General features: G+C 47.3%; 1 protein-coding gene across 2 annotated transcripts in view; it reads left to right on the plus strand.

Moving 5' to 3' along the window:
- The window catches only part of GALC (galactosylceramidase), a 121147-nt gene that overhangs the window by 39714 nt on the left and 67912 nt on the right, over positions 1 to 13521 (plus strand). The window contains exon 7 of one of the 2 annotated variants that reach the window (XM_033953035.1): positions 425 to 552. The exons of the other annotated variant lie outside the window; for it this stretch is intronic. Within the exon in view, the coding sequence (XP_033808926.1) occupies positions 425 to 552 (128 nt within the window). The remainder of the gene's footprint in view (positions 1 to 424; positions 553 to 13521) is intronic. 2 annotated transcript variants of the gene reach the window in all.

A 13521-nucleotide genomic window follows, 5' to 3' on the forward strand; every position in this document is an offset into this window, starting at 1 on the left:
GCATATTCATTAGGGATATCTTGAAAACCTGACTGGCTGGGGGTCCCCCAGGACAGGTTTGGGAACCACTGTTCTAGATCATCGTGGTGATCAGGGAGGCAGAAATATGGTCACAACTAATGGGTATAAACTATCTTATTTTTTTTTTTTTTTTTTTTTTTCACAAAATGGTCATTTGTCCATGCACAGAAATCCAGAGTTAAGCCACATACTCATTTTGGGGTCCTATAAGGCGCGCTAAAGGCTATCATGGCCGTTATATTCAATGGACGCGTTAGCGTTTAGCGTGTGCTAAATCGTCTAGCACACCTTGGTGGAAGAGGCGGCTTGTTTCCAACAGCAGGTGGGCCCAAGTGACTGCCAGGTTTCTAGTTTTCCATTGACCTTAAAGGCTGTGCTGTTAAGTCTCTTGTCTGTCACTAAGGTCCTTCGGCGTGCCTTGGACAAAGTGGGCTTAAGGAATGTTGGTATCATTGCCTCGGACAACAAGTGGGAGATTGCCGCCAACATGATAGTTGACCCCTATCTTAATGAGTCCATTCAGATTGTAGGGTAAGTGACTGCACAAAGCTACCTTAATTTCTCAGGGGCTGCTTATAGCATGGTACGTGGACAATTGGATGGGAGGGGCCACGTCTTGTGGGGTCACGTTTAACTATTTCTGCCCATGCCCGAGGCGTGTTAGGATATTTGGGCCGAGTTGGATGCGTCTTGCATAGGAGATGAGATGAATTAACCATGCGGGAGGGCATCAAAATTCATCAGACTCAAATTTATTGGCCTATGTTTTATGTACAAGTTAAATATGGTTTAGCAGACAGGCTGATTTAAAGTTACACGACAGAAATTGCCTTTCCCTGCCCCTCCCCCTTCGATGCTGATGAAAAATAGCAATGTGCTGTTTTGAATTTTAAGCAGAAAAATTCATTCAGTGTGATGGTGAGTACTTGGCCATGGTCAGGTGACCTTCAGCCATGAATGGTGTCCATTTCTTGTAGCAGATGACCAGAGAGCTGAACTGTTGAGAGCACTTGCAGGGCTGGCCTTAAGCAAGGGCAGCAGAGGTATTTATTTTGGGCATTTATATACCGCCTATCAGGTTATCAAGGCGGTTTCACAATCGGGTACTCAAGCATTTTCCCTGTCTGTCCTGGTGGACTCTTAATTTATCTGTCGTACCTGGGGCAATGGGAGGATTGAGTGACTTGCCCTGGGTCACTCACAACCTCAGGATGCTGAGACTGTAGTTCTAACCACCAAGCCACTCCACACAGGACCTCGCACTTCTAGGGGCCCTGTGTTTCACTGAGACAACTTTGCAGCTAGCAGTTGACCAAAAGTTAAAGCTTCTTTTTCCCTTTCTGTTTGGTAATCATGCTACTCTGCACTGACTCTATACTCCCTCCTTCCATACCACAGACAAGCTCTTAACATTTCTTCCCTCCCTCTTCCCCTCACCCTTTGGTTTTGCGCTTCTCAGTGGTTGAAACTACAGCCTTAGCACTCTGGGGTTGTGGGTTCAAACCCCGCGCTGCTCCTTGTGATCCTGGGCAAGTCACTTAATCTTCCATAGCCCCAGGTACGTTAGATAGATTGTGAGCCCACCGGGACAGACAGGGAAAATACTTGAGTACCTGATTGTAAAACCGCTTAGATAACCTTGATAGGCGGTATATAAAATCCTAATAAAACTTGAAACTTGATATTTGTATGTCCTGTCCTCCCAGGAGAGCTCAGAACGGGCTACAAGTTTACATACATAACAAAACATAGTAAAACATAATATGACAAACATTGCATGGTGTGACACAGCATGACGAGCATTGTATGACAAAACATAGGATGGCAGCTTAGCATGGCAAACATAGGTTTATATATACAAGCTTAGCTTAGCATGGCAAACATAGGCATTCTGTTTGGAAACTGGCCATCATGCTTGCAGGCATAAGTGCAGGCTGTCGGGACCTTTTGTTATGTTTTGGCTGCAATTACTCAGTGCTGCCCACTGGGTGACTGCCTAGTTCAGACATGGGCAAACTATGGCCCGCAGGCCATATCTGGCTCGTTTAGTGTTTTAATCCGGCCCGCCAAAAATTTTTGTCAGGGCCGGCGAGATCAGTGTGCAGAAATTTCCTTCCGGTCCATGCAGGACTGGCGAGATCAGGGGGGCCCATTGAGCTCCGATGTTTTTGCTTCCCAGCTTCCGATAGTGGCTTTTTTCCCTCCCTTCCCAGCATCTCTCAGTACTTGCCTGCAGCTGTGCCAGTAGCGTCAGCGCAGTGATTCACTTAGGCAGCCTTGGGGCTTTTGCTGAGTCGCGGCCCTCCTATGATGCAACTTCCTCTTTCCTCAGAGGCGAGTGCGACACATCAAGGGAACCAAGGCTGCCTAAGTGAATCACTGCGCTGACGCTACTGGCACTGCTGAAGGCAAGTACTGAGAGCTGCTGAGAGGGGAGCGGAGTGAAGGGGAGGAATCCACTGTTGGAGGCTGGGAAGCTGCTGGACTAAGGAAAATAAAGGGAGAGCTGCTACTAGACCTGGAGAGAGGGAGGAAGAAGGAGATATGCTGCTGGAAGGGGAGGAGGGAAAGGGAAGGGAAGAGAGTTACTGTTGGATAGGGGGAGGAGGGAAGGGAGCAGGGGTACTGCTAGACAGGGGAGGAGGAAAAAAGGAAGGAAACAGCTGGCAGGGAGATTAGAGGAGGGGAAGGGGTCAGGGTGGAATGGAGACATCAGATGAGAGAAAGGGGAGAGATAGAGGAATGAGAAAGTATTGAGAGATTGATGCTAGGAAGGGAGTCAGCAGAGAAATAAGGAGAGAGGGACAAAGATGCTAGATCTGGTGTAGGAGAGATAAAAATGAAGAGAGCAGAATGAATCATGTTATCTCATCCACATCCTTTTTGGATATCTTGAAAACTAGACTTGACTAGACTTGTCCTGAGAACCCCTGGCCTTCGTAGTGGGTGGGTTGGGAGGGAGAGGTGTTTCTTGATTGTTACAGCTCTTAAATGGATCTTCAACAAGAAATGATTAGGATTCTTAAGGCACCCTTCTTCCCCCCAAAAGAATCCTCTTACAGTATTTTTCTCATATCAGGGGTGGAGGGGGTGAACTTTGGTAAGAAATTCAGGTTTAACTTTTCTATGGATAAATCACATAGTTTAGAAACATGTTCAATTAATGCATGGGTTCTTTCTTGCATGTGCTTCATGGGTGCTGGTATTTTGAGCAAACGGCTGACCTGCAGATAGGAGTCTCTTCATGAGATGCTGATGCCTTTGTATCACTGTTTCCTCTAAGTTTGACCAGGAGTCCTCCACCTCTAGACCTGCCAACAGGGGTCACTGTTTCACTAGTACATTTAAGGGACAGGTGAGGTCTGCAGTAGAGAATGACACTGAGACAAATTTTTCCCCGTCCCCGGGGGGAACTTATTTTCCCATCCTGTCCCGGCGAGTTTTTTTTTTTTTTTTCCTGTCCCTGCCCCATTCCTGCAAGCTCTCCTCATTTGCACAAGCCTCAAATGGTTCATAGACAAAACCGCGGAAGACAAAGGTGCGCGCCGACAACTGAGCGCAAGATGGAGGCGCGCGCCGAAGAAAATGACAATTTTTAGCGGCTCCGACGGGGGGGTTTTGTTGGGGAGCCCCCCCACTTTACTTAATACAGATCGCGGCGGCGTTGTGGGTGGTTTGGGGGGTTGTAACCCCCCTCATTATACTGTAAACTTAACTTTTTCCCTGTTTTTAGAGAAAAAGTGAAGTTTTCAGTAAAATGTGGGGGGTTACAACCCCCCAAAACCCCCACAATGCCCCCACAACGCGGCGCGATCTGTATAAAGTAAAGTGGGGGGGGGGTTCCCCCACCCCCCCCCGTCGGAGCCCCTAAAAACAGGTATTTTCTTTGGTGCGCGCCTCTGCGCTGCGCTCAGTTGTCGGCGCACGCCTTTGTCTTCCGCAGTTTTGACCTGACACAGTCTCAAATACTTTAAAATTTTAAGGGATTGAGGCTTGTGCGATTAAGGCAGGGCTTGTGGGAATGGGACAGGGACAGCGACAAAACTTGCGGGGACGGGGAAAAATTTGTCCCTGTGTCATTCTCTAGGCTACAGGAATCCAGGGAACCTGCGTGTTCCTAGCAAGTGAAAACGCATCATTGTGGCATCCCCTTACTGGCACCAAAGCAGCTGGAGGACGCTTACTCAGCTTAGAGGGAGCAGTGCTTTGTGATTGTTTCTGTTCACGTTTACAGCTTTTCAGCTTTGGGCAAATTGCTGTTCGATGGCAGCAACAACGTAAGAATACAGTGCTGCCCCGCAAATTCGAGGTCGACGGTTTGCGGTCCCGGTCATTCGCGATATTTTCCGACTCCGAATGACCGGACAGGAGAGGGCAGCCGGAGCGCCGGGCGAGTGAAGGAAATCACTGCTTTGACACGCAGCTCCTGATTGGTGAGGCCCGACTTTAGTACAGGAAGAGGCAGTCGGAGCAAACCGCGAGTGATTTCCTTCACTCGCCGGCGCTCCGGCTGCCCTCTCCTATCTCCCCCGCTAAAAAAAAAAAAACGTATTTGCGGTTTTCCAGCATTCGCGGGGGTTCCTGGAACGGAACCCCCGTGAATATCGGGGGGGGGGGGAGTACTGTATAAGAATTGCCATACTGGGACAGACCGATGGCCCGTGAAATGTTCCCTAGCCTCCTAGTATTTCTGGAAAGAGTGAACAAGCGATTCACATCTACCCTTTCCACTCCACTCAGTATTTTAAAGACCTCTATCATATCCCCCCTGAGCCATCTCTTCTCCAAGTTGAAGAGCCCCAGCCGCTTTAGCATCTCCTCATAGGGAAGTCGTCCCATCCCTTTTATCGTTTTTGTCGCCCTTCTCTGTACCTTTTCTAATTCCGCTATATCTTTTTTGAGATACGGTGACCAGAACTGCACACAGTATTCGAGGTGCGGCCGTACCATAGAGCATTATAACATTTTCATCTTTGTTTTACCGTTCCTTTCCTGATAATTCCTAACAATGCCGCCTAGATCCTTTTCCTGGGCAGTGACTCCTAACACAGAACCCAGCACCACATAGCCATAGTTCGAGTTCCTCTTTCCCACATGCATTACTTTGCACTTGCTCGCATTAAACGTCACCTGCCATTTTGATGCCCAGTCTCACAAGATCCTCTTGCAATTTTTCACAATCCTCCTGCGATTTTTAACAAGTTTGAACAACTTTGTGTCATCAGCAAATTTAATTCTCACTGGTTATTCCCATCTCTAGATGGTGGCGTATTCTGCGCATGTGCCAATTGCTATCACCAGCGACTCATCACACATTAATTTAGCAACCCTTCATGAAACTCCACGAGCCTCATTTGCATATGTGGGGTTTTTTTTTTTTTTTTTTTTAGGATGACTCATCCTTTTGAAATCATTACAATAATGGCTGCGGCAGCGGCCAGCAAGATTTTACCAAGTTTCCAAGTTTATTAGTTTTTAATATCCCGATCATAAAACAAATATCTGACCGGTTAACAGTAGAATTAAGAGAAAAATTTAGAAAGAGATAATAGTAAGTGCACGAAAGTGAATAAATTAAATGTAAATGACGTACATAGACAAACTGGAAAGTGAGGATAAAATGGGGGGGATGGGAAAAGTTACATAATTTAGAAGAAATGAGATAGAGGGGAAGGGATGGAACGAGAAGGGTAGGGGTGCATGGTTGATGAGGATAAGGCTAAGAATGATGTAGAGAAAAAAAAAAAAATAATGGTTAAATTATGATTTATCATAGGCATCTTGAAATAGGAAAGTTTTAAGCTCAGTCTTGAATTTGAGTAATTGAAGTTCGTCGCGAAGGAACTGAGGAAGGGAATTCCATAATGTGGGAGCTGTTATTGCAAAGTTGGTTTTACGAGTATAATAGGATTCTTTTAAAGATGGAATAAAAAGGAGTTTTTGGTCGGTTGATCTTAGAGAACGGGGGGAACTTTGAGGAATTAGTAGTTTGTCAAGAAATAAAGGCTTATGAGAGAGTCTGATTTTGAAGGAGAGCAGGATAATTTTATAGATAATGCGATGGGTGACAGGGAGCCAATGAGCTTCTTTGAGAAGAGGGGTGACGTGTTCAAATTTTCCTTTTTTGTAAACAAGTTTTATTGCTGTATTTTGTATAAGTTGTAGTCGGCGAAGATCTTTTTGGGGTAATCCTTTAAAGAGAGAGTTACAGTAGTCTAAGTGGGAAATAACTAGGGAGTGAATAAGAATGTTAATTGAATCGGTATCTAAAATAGAACTAAGTGAACGAATAATTCGTAATTTAAAGAAACAAGTTTTTACGACTGAACTTATGTGATCTCGAAATGTAAGTTCTCTATCGAGAATAACACCTAATAATTTTACTTTGGTAACCATTTGTAGTGGTAAAGAATTGATAGAAATTATACCTAATAAAGATTCAGATGTTTTAATGGGAAGAAGGAGACCGCAAGATTTGTCAATATTAAGTGAGAGTTTATTTGAAAAGAGCCAGTCGCTTATAGTGTCTAATTTATTGTTTAAATCTTTTATATCTGAGATGTTTGATGTATTGATTGGATAAAGAAGTTGTATATCGTCTGCATAAGCGAAAGTTGTGAATCCTATTGATTGTGCTAAAGAGAGAAGAGGGGATAGAAAGATATTAAACAATAACGGAGATAGAATGGAACCTTGAGGTACTCCGAAAGTTTGTGATACCATAGAGGAAGTTTGGTTTTTTACATGTACTTTAGAACTACGTTCGTGAAAGTAAGATATGAACCAAGTGAGAGCATGACCTGTAATACCGCAATCTTGTAGTCTAGATAAAAGAAGGGAATGGTCTATGGTATCAAAGGCTGCGGATAGGTCGAGGGAAATTAGTATGACAGATTTGAGATGGTCATGATAATATTGGATAGTTGAGATAAGGCCTAGTAATGATAATTCAGTTGAATATGAGGCTCGAAAGCCAGTTTGATATGGATGTAGAGCATTAGTTTGGTCAAAAAATTCGGACAGTTGAGAATGAATGATTTTTTCAGTGAGTTTAGTGATTACAGGTAGGTTGGCGATTGGACGATAATTGTTGGGCAAAGAAGGATCTGTATTATATTGTTTAAGTTTTGGAAAAACAAGTGCTGTCTTCCAAGCTGCGGGGACGTGGCAGTCGGAGAAGGACTTAGAGATCATTTCCCGTAGGTAAGGGCCAAAAAAGGAGAAGAATTTTTTAAGAAGTATTGGGGAATACTTTCCGAAGAGTTATTAGGAGAGTTTATAGATTGTAGAATAGAAAATAGTTGAGTTAGAGAAGGCATTTTAAAATTGGTGAAAGAGCTGAATGGCAGTTGAGTTGAATCATTATTAGTTTGAGCGGAGAAGACAGGCAAAGAAGGTCCGAGGTGGGTTCTTATAGTTTTAATTTTGGTATCAAAGAATTGAGATAATTCCTCGGCAGATGGTGAGGTCGAAGCTGGTAGGGTAGGTTTTTTTTTTTTTTAGAGTATTTTGAAAGAGACTGGGCGATACTGAAGAGAGTAGAAGAATTACGAGTAGATGAAATAAGTTTAGAGTAATAATCTTTTTTGGTCTGTTGAATGGTTTTTTTTATAGTGAAAGGCTTTTTCTTTAAAAAGAAGGAGATGACTGTTAGTGTGTGTTTTACGCCATTTGTTTTCGGCAGATCGAAGTTGTCGGCGGAGAAGGACATCATCAGAGAACGTTCTCCTGAGTGCTCTAACCTAAACCCTTCACTGTTACCTAAGAATTTAGAAGACAGAAAAGTAATCCCAGTAAATATCTCAAACTTTTTTTTTTTTTTTTGCTTTTTTTGATCCTCAGTAGGCTCCTCTCACCTCATAGGTGTTTTTGTCATGCCAACATGGCATAAGCCATTTCTTCACCGGATCTTATATCTAAATTTTTTAAATTTTTTCTTAACTTTTTCTTGTAAACTTTTCATATAAATAAATAAAATGTTGAACTTATCTTATTTAATAATGCTGAAGGAGCGCCTCCACCAACACGATCATGTTTCAAAACTTTTTCTTCTGGGTCGAGGCTCCCAGAATTTACATCTAGAAATGATGATATAAATTAGAATCTTTAAAGCCCACCCCAGGGGTTTTGCACTAAACGGCCTAAAAAGTAAAAATTATTCGTATTAAAAAAAAATCACTATTTCAGGACGGTACTGAAAAGACTTAGGGCTCCTTTTACTAAGGTGCGCTAGCGTTTTTAGCGCACGCATGAAATTACCACACACTGAACCGCGCGGTACGCTTCTAGAATAACGCCAGCTCAATGCTGGCGTTAAGGTCTAGCGAGCGCGGCAATTTTAGCGAGCGCTATGCCGCGCGTTAAGGCCCTAACACACCTTAGTAAAAAGGAGCCCTTACTGTCAAGTTCCGTTGATACTGCGCTCCACAGAGATTTATTCCGAATTCGTGGCGTCTGACGTTACTTTCGGTTTATATTGCTTCATCGCCACAGCTGGTCTTACCAAATAAAAATTACTCGCTTTTGTGAAAATCTTAACAAAATACGAGTAATGTACAAAAGTCCTAAATTGCACGTAATCATAAGTCATAATAAATTGTTTACCAAAGTAGAATGAAAAGATTTTTCTCTTTATAGGCACATTCGTATTAGGCAAACAATCAGCTGTTTCCGGTAAGATGTTTATGACTTTTGATTACGTGCAATTTAGGACTTTTGTACATTACTCGTATTTTGTTAAGATTTTCACAAAAGCGAGTAATTTTATTTGGTAAGACCAGCTGTGGCGATGAAGCAATATAAACCGAAAGTAACGTCAGACGCCACGAATTTGGAATAAATCTCTGTGGAGCGCAGTATCAACGGAACTTGACAGTAAGGGCTCCTTTTTACTAAGGTGTGTTAGGGCCTTAACGCACGGAATAGCGCTTGCTAAAATTGCCGCGCTCGCTAGACCTTAATGCCAGCATTGAGCTGGCGTTAATCTAGAAGCGTACCGCGCGGTTCAGCGTGCGGTAATTTCATGCGTGCGCTAAAAACGCTAGCACACCTTAGTAAAAGGAGCCCTAAGTCTTTTCAGTACCGTCCTGAAATAGTGATTTTTTTTATACGAATAATTTTTACTTTTTAGGCCGTTTAGTGCAAAACCCCTGGGATGGGCTTTAAAGATTCTAATTTATATCATCATTTCTAGATGTAAATGCTGGGAGCCTCGACCCTGAAGAAAAAATTTTGAAACATGATCGTGTTGGTGGAGGCGCTCCTTCAGCATTATTAAATAAGATAAGTTCAACATTTTATTTATATGAAAAGTTTACAAGAAAAAGTTAAAAGAAAAAATTTTAAAAAATTAGATATACAGTGTTCCCCTGGTCGTTCGCGGTTGGCGGTTCGCGGTCCCAATCATTTGCGGTATTTTCCGACCGCGAACCGCTGACAAGGAGAGGGCAGCAGGAGAGGGCAGCCGGAGGGTTCATAGACAAAACCGCCGAAGACAAAGGCGCGCGCTGACAACTGAGCGCAAGACGGAGTGTTTTTAGGGGCTCCGACAGGGGGTTTTGTTGGGGAACCCCCCCCACTTTACTTAATACAGATCGAGGCGGCGTTGTGGGGGGTTTGGGGGGTTGTAACCGCCCTCATTATACTGTAAACTTAACTGTTTCCCTGTTTTTTAGGGATAAAGTGAAGTTTTCAGTAAAATGTGGGGGGGTTACAACCCCCAAACCCCCCCACAACATGGCGTGATCTGTATAAAGTAAAGTGGGGGGGGTTCCCCCCCCACACCCCCTGTCGGAGCCCTTTAAAACAATCATTTTCTTCGGCACGTGCCTCCACGTTGTGCTCAGTTGTCTGCGTGCGCTTTTGACCTGACACCCAGCCGGAGCGCCGGTGAGTGCAGGAAATCACTCGCGGTATGCTCCGGCCGCCTCTTCCTGCACTAAATTGGGCCTTATCCAATCAGGAGCTGCTTTGACACGCAGCAGGAAGAGGCGGTCGGAGCATACCGCGAGTGATTTCCTGCACTCACCGGCGCTCCGGCTGCTCTCTCCTGCCTCTCCCGCTGCCCTCTCCAGTCTCCCCCCATGAAAAACCGTATTCGCGGTTTTTCCAAATTCGCAGGGGTTCCTGGAATGGAACCCCCGCGAATATCGGGGGAGTACTGTATTAAGATCTGGTGAAGAAATGGCTTATGCCATGTTGGCGTGACAAAAAACACCTATGAGGTGACGGGAGCCTACTGAGGATCAAAAAAAGGTTGAGATATTTACTGGGATTACTTTGTTTTATGTCTTTTGAAAACCCAGTAATACACAATAGTCTTGACTCTAGACTACATGGTAAGAATTTAGAAGAACATGTGTTCTATCTGAATGACAACCCCGGTCATTATTAGTAATAATTTATTGTCGTTAGCAGAAATCTGACTTTTTGCTCTCATTTCCATACCAAACTAAACTAAACCTTAGGTTTGTATACCGCACCATCTCCATGGTTGTGGAGCTCGGCACGGTTTACAGGAATGGTAATGAGAAGGAACTACAAGGAAGGGCTAGATGAAGATCAGAGCAAAGAAGAAAGTTAGAGGGCTAGGAAGGCAGATGAGTAGGAGGTGTTAGATTCTTGAGAAAAGCCAGGTTTTCAGATGTTTACGGAAGGGTTGGAGAGCACTCAGGTTCCGAAGAGGGGAGGTAAGGTTGTTCTAGAGCTCGGTGAATCTGAAGGGGAGGGAAGTCCCCAGTTTACCTGGGAGGGAGATGCCTTTTAAAGAGAGGAAAGATAATTTCGATTTTTGGGTGGGTCTGGTGGTATTAGGTATACCAAATATCACAGATAATTACATATAATTACATATAATTGGAAGGATTGGAAGAGATTAAATTATAACTTTTGGTGGAATTCTTTATGCCATATCTATAAAATGGAAAGATTTATTGCTTTACAAAGGGGATACTTTAAGAAATGTCAGGATGTGTGGAAACCATTAACAAAATATTGTAAGGATTAAGTAAAATTATTTCCCTTTTAATTATCAGTTCAGAATATAGGGAGGGGGGTATTTTTCTTATTACATATATTATATAATAATGGAAGATATGGATGGGAGGAAAGGGGAAGGGATAAAATTTATATAATGTACCAATGATTGTTTATAAGTGATATATTTATTGTTACTGTGAATGAATATATTTTACACTTAATGTACCGTATTTTCACGCAAATAACACGCACCCGTATAAAACGCGCACACGTGTATAGCGCGCAGAAATCACGATGATAAGCACAAAAACTTTGGTATAACGCGCTCACGATTATACCGCGCATGCTGCCCGACTCTCCGTTCACCCCCCTGACTTCCGTGCACTGCCCCGCCTCTCCGTGCGCTGTCCCGACTCTCCGTTCACCCCCCCCTGACTTCCGTGCACTGCCCCGCCTCTCCGTGCGCTGTCCCGACTCTCCGTTCACCCCCCCTGACTTCCGTGCACTGCCCCGCCTCTCCGTGCGCTGTCCCGACTCTCCGTTCACCCCCCCCTGACTTCCATGCACTGCCCTGACTTTCCGTGCGCTGTCCCGACTCTCCGTTCACCCCCCCTGACTTCCGTGCACTGCCCTGACTTTCCGTGCGCTGTCCCGACTCTCCGTTCACCCCCCTGACTTCCGTGCACTGCCCCGCCTCTCCGTGCGCTGTCCCGACTCTCCGTTCACCCCCCCCCCCCGACGTCCGATTCATCCCCCCCCCGGCAGGACCATTCGCACCCCCACCCCGAAGGACCGCCGACTCCCCGACAATATCGGGCCAGGAGGGAGCCCAAACCCTCCTGGCCACGGCGACCCCCTACCCCCACCCCGCACTACATTACGGGCAGGAGGGATCCCAGGCCCTCCTGCCCTCGACGCAAACCCCCCTCCCCCCCAACGACCGCCCCCCCAAGAACCTCCGACCGCTCCCCCAGCCGACCCGCGACCCCCCCTGGCGACCCCCACGACCCCCCCACCCCCCTTCCCCGTACCTTTGGTAGTTGGGCCAGAAGGGAGCCCAAACCCTCCTGGCCACGGCGACCCCCTAACCCCACCCCGCACTACATTACGGGCAGGAGGGATCCCAGGCCCTCCTGCCCTCGACGCAAACCCCCCTCCCCCCCAACGACCGCCCCCCCCCAAGAACCTCCGACCGCTCCCCCAGCCGACCCGCGACCCCCCTGGCGACCCCCACGACCCCCCCACCCCCCTTCCCCGTACCTTTGGTAGTTGGGCCAGAAGGGAGCCCAAACCCTCCTGGCCACGGCGACCCCCTAACCCCACCCCGCACTACATTACGGGCAGGAGGGATCCCAGGCCCTCCTGCCCTCGACGCAAACCCCCCTCCCCCCCAACGACCGCCCCCCCCAAGAACCTCCGACCGCTCCCCCAGCCGACCCGCGACCCCCCTGGCGACCCCCACGACCCCCCCACCCCCCTTCCCCGTACCTTTGGTAGTTGGCCGGACAGACGGGAGCCAAACCCGCCTGTCCGGCAGGCAGCCAACGAAGGAATGAGGCCGGATTGGCCCATCCGTCCTAAAGCTCCGCCTACTGGTGGGGCCTAAGGCGCGTGGGCCAATCAGAATAGGCCCTGGAGCCTTAGGTCCCCACCTGGGGGCGCGGCCTGAGGCACATGGGCCCAACCCGACCATGTGCCTCAGGCCGCGCCCCCAGGTGGGACCTAAGGCTCCAGGGCCTATTCTGATTGGCCCACGCGCCTTAGGCCCCACCAGTAGGCGGAGCTTTAGGACGGATGGGCAAATCCGGCCTCATTCCTTCGTTGGCTGCCTGCCGGACAGGCGGGTTTGGCTCCCGTCTGTCCGGCCAACTTCCAAAGGTACGGGGAAGGGGGGGGGGGGGGGTCGTGGGGGTCGGCCAGGGGGGTCGCGGGTCGGCTGGGGGGGCGGTCGGAGGTTCTTGGGGGGGGACGGTCGTTGGGGGGGAGGGGGGTTTGCGTCGAGGGCAGGAGGGCCTGGGATCCCTCCTGCCCGTAATGTAGTGCGGGGTGGGGTTAGGGGGTCGCCGTGGCCAGGAGGGTTTGGGCTCCCTTCTGGCCCGATATTGTCGGGAAGTCGGCGGTCCTTCGGGGTGGGGGTGCGAGTGGTCCTGCCGGGGGGGGGGGATGTATCGGACGTCGGGGAGTCGGCCGGGCAAGAGGGCTTGGGCTCCCTCTTGCTCCGATCGTGGATGCGGGTGCGGGTGGGAGCGCGTGCGAGTGGTCGTTCGGGGTGGGGGTGCGAGTGGTCCTGCTGGGGGGGTGAATCGGGCGTCGGGCGGGGTGGGAACTATGTTTGAAAACTTTCGTATACCGCGCTCACGCATATAACGCGCGAGGGGTATGCGCGGTAGGTAAAAACGCGTATAACGCGCGCGTTATATGCGTGAAAATACGGTAATTTTGAAAATGAATAAAGAATATTAAAAAAAAAAAAAAAGAACATATGTTCTATCCAGATCATGTTGCCCCTTTCCATCTGATTTT

The sequence above is a fragment of the Geotrypetes seraphini genome, chromosome 7 (genome assembly GCF_902459505.1).
Source record: "Geotrypetes seraphini chromosome 7, aGeoSer1.1, whole genome shotgun sequence".
In the NCBI taxonomy this organism is placed as follows: Eukaryota; Metazoa; Chordata; class Amphibia; order Gymnophiona; family Dermophiidae; genus Geotrypetes; species Geotrypetes seraphini.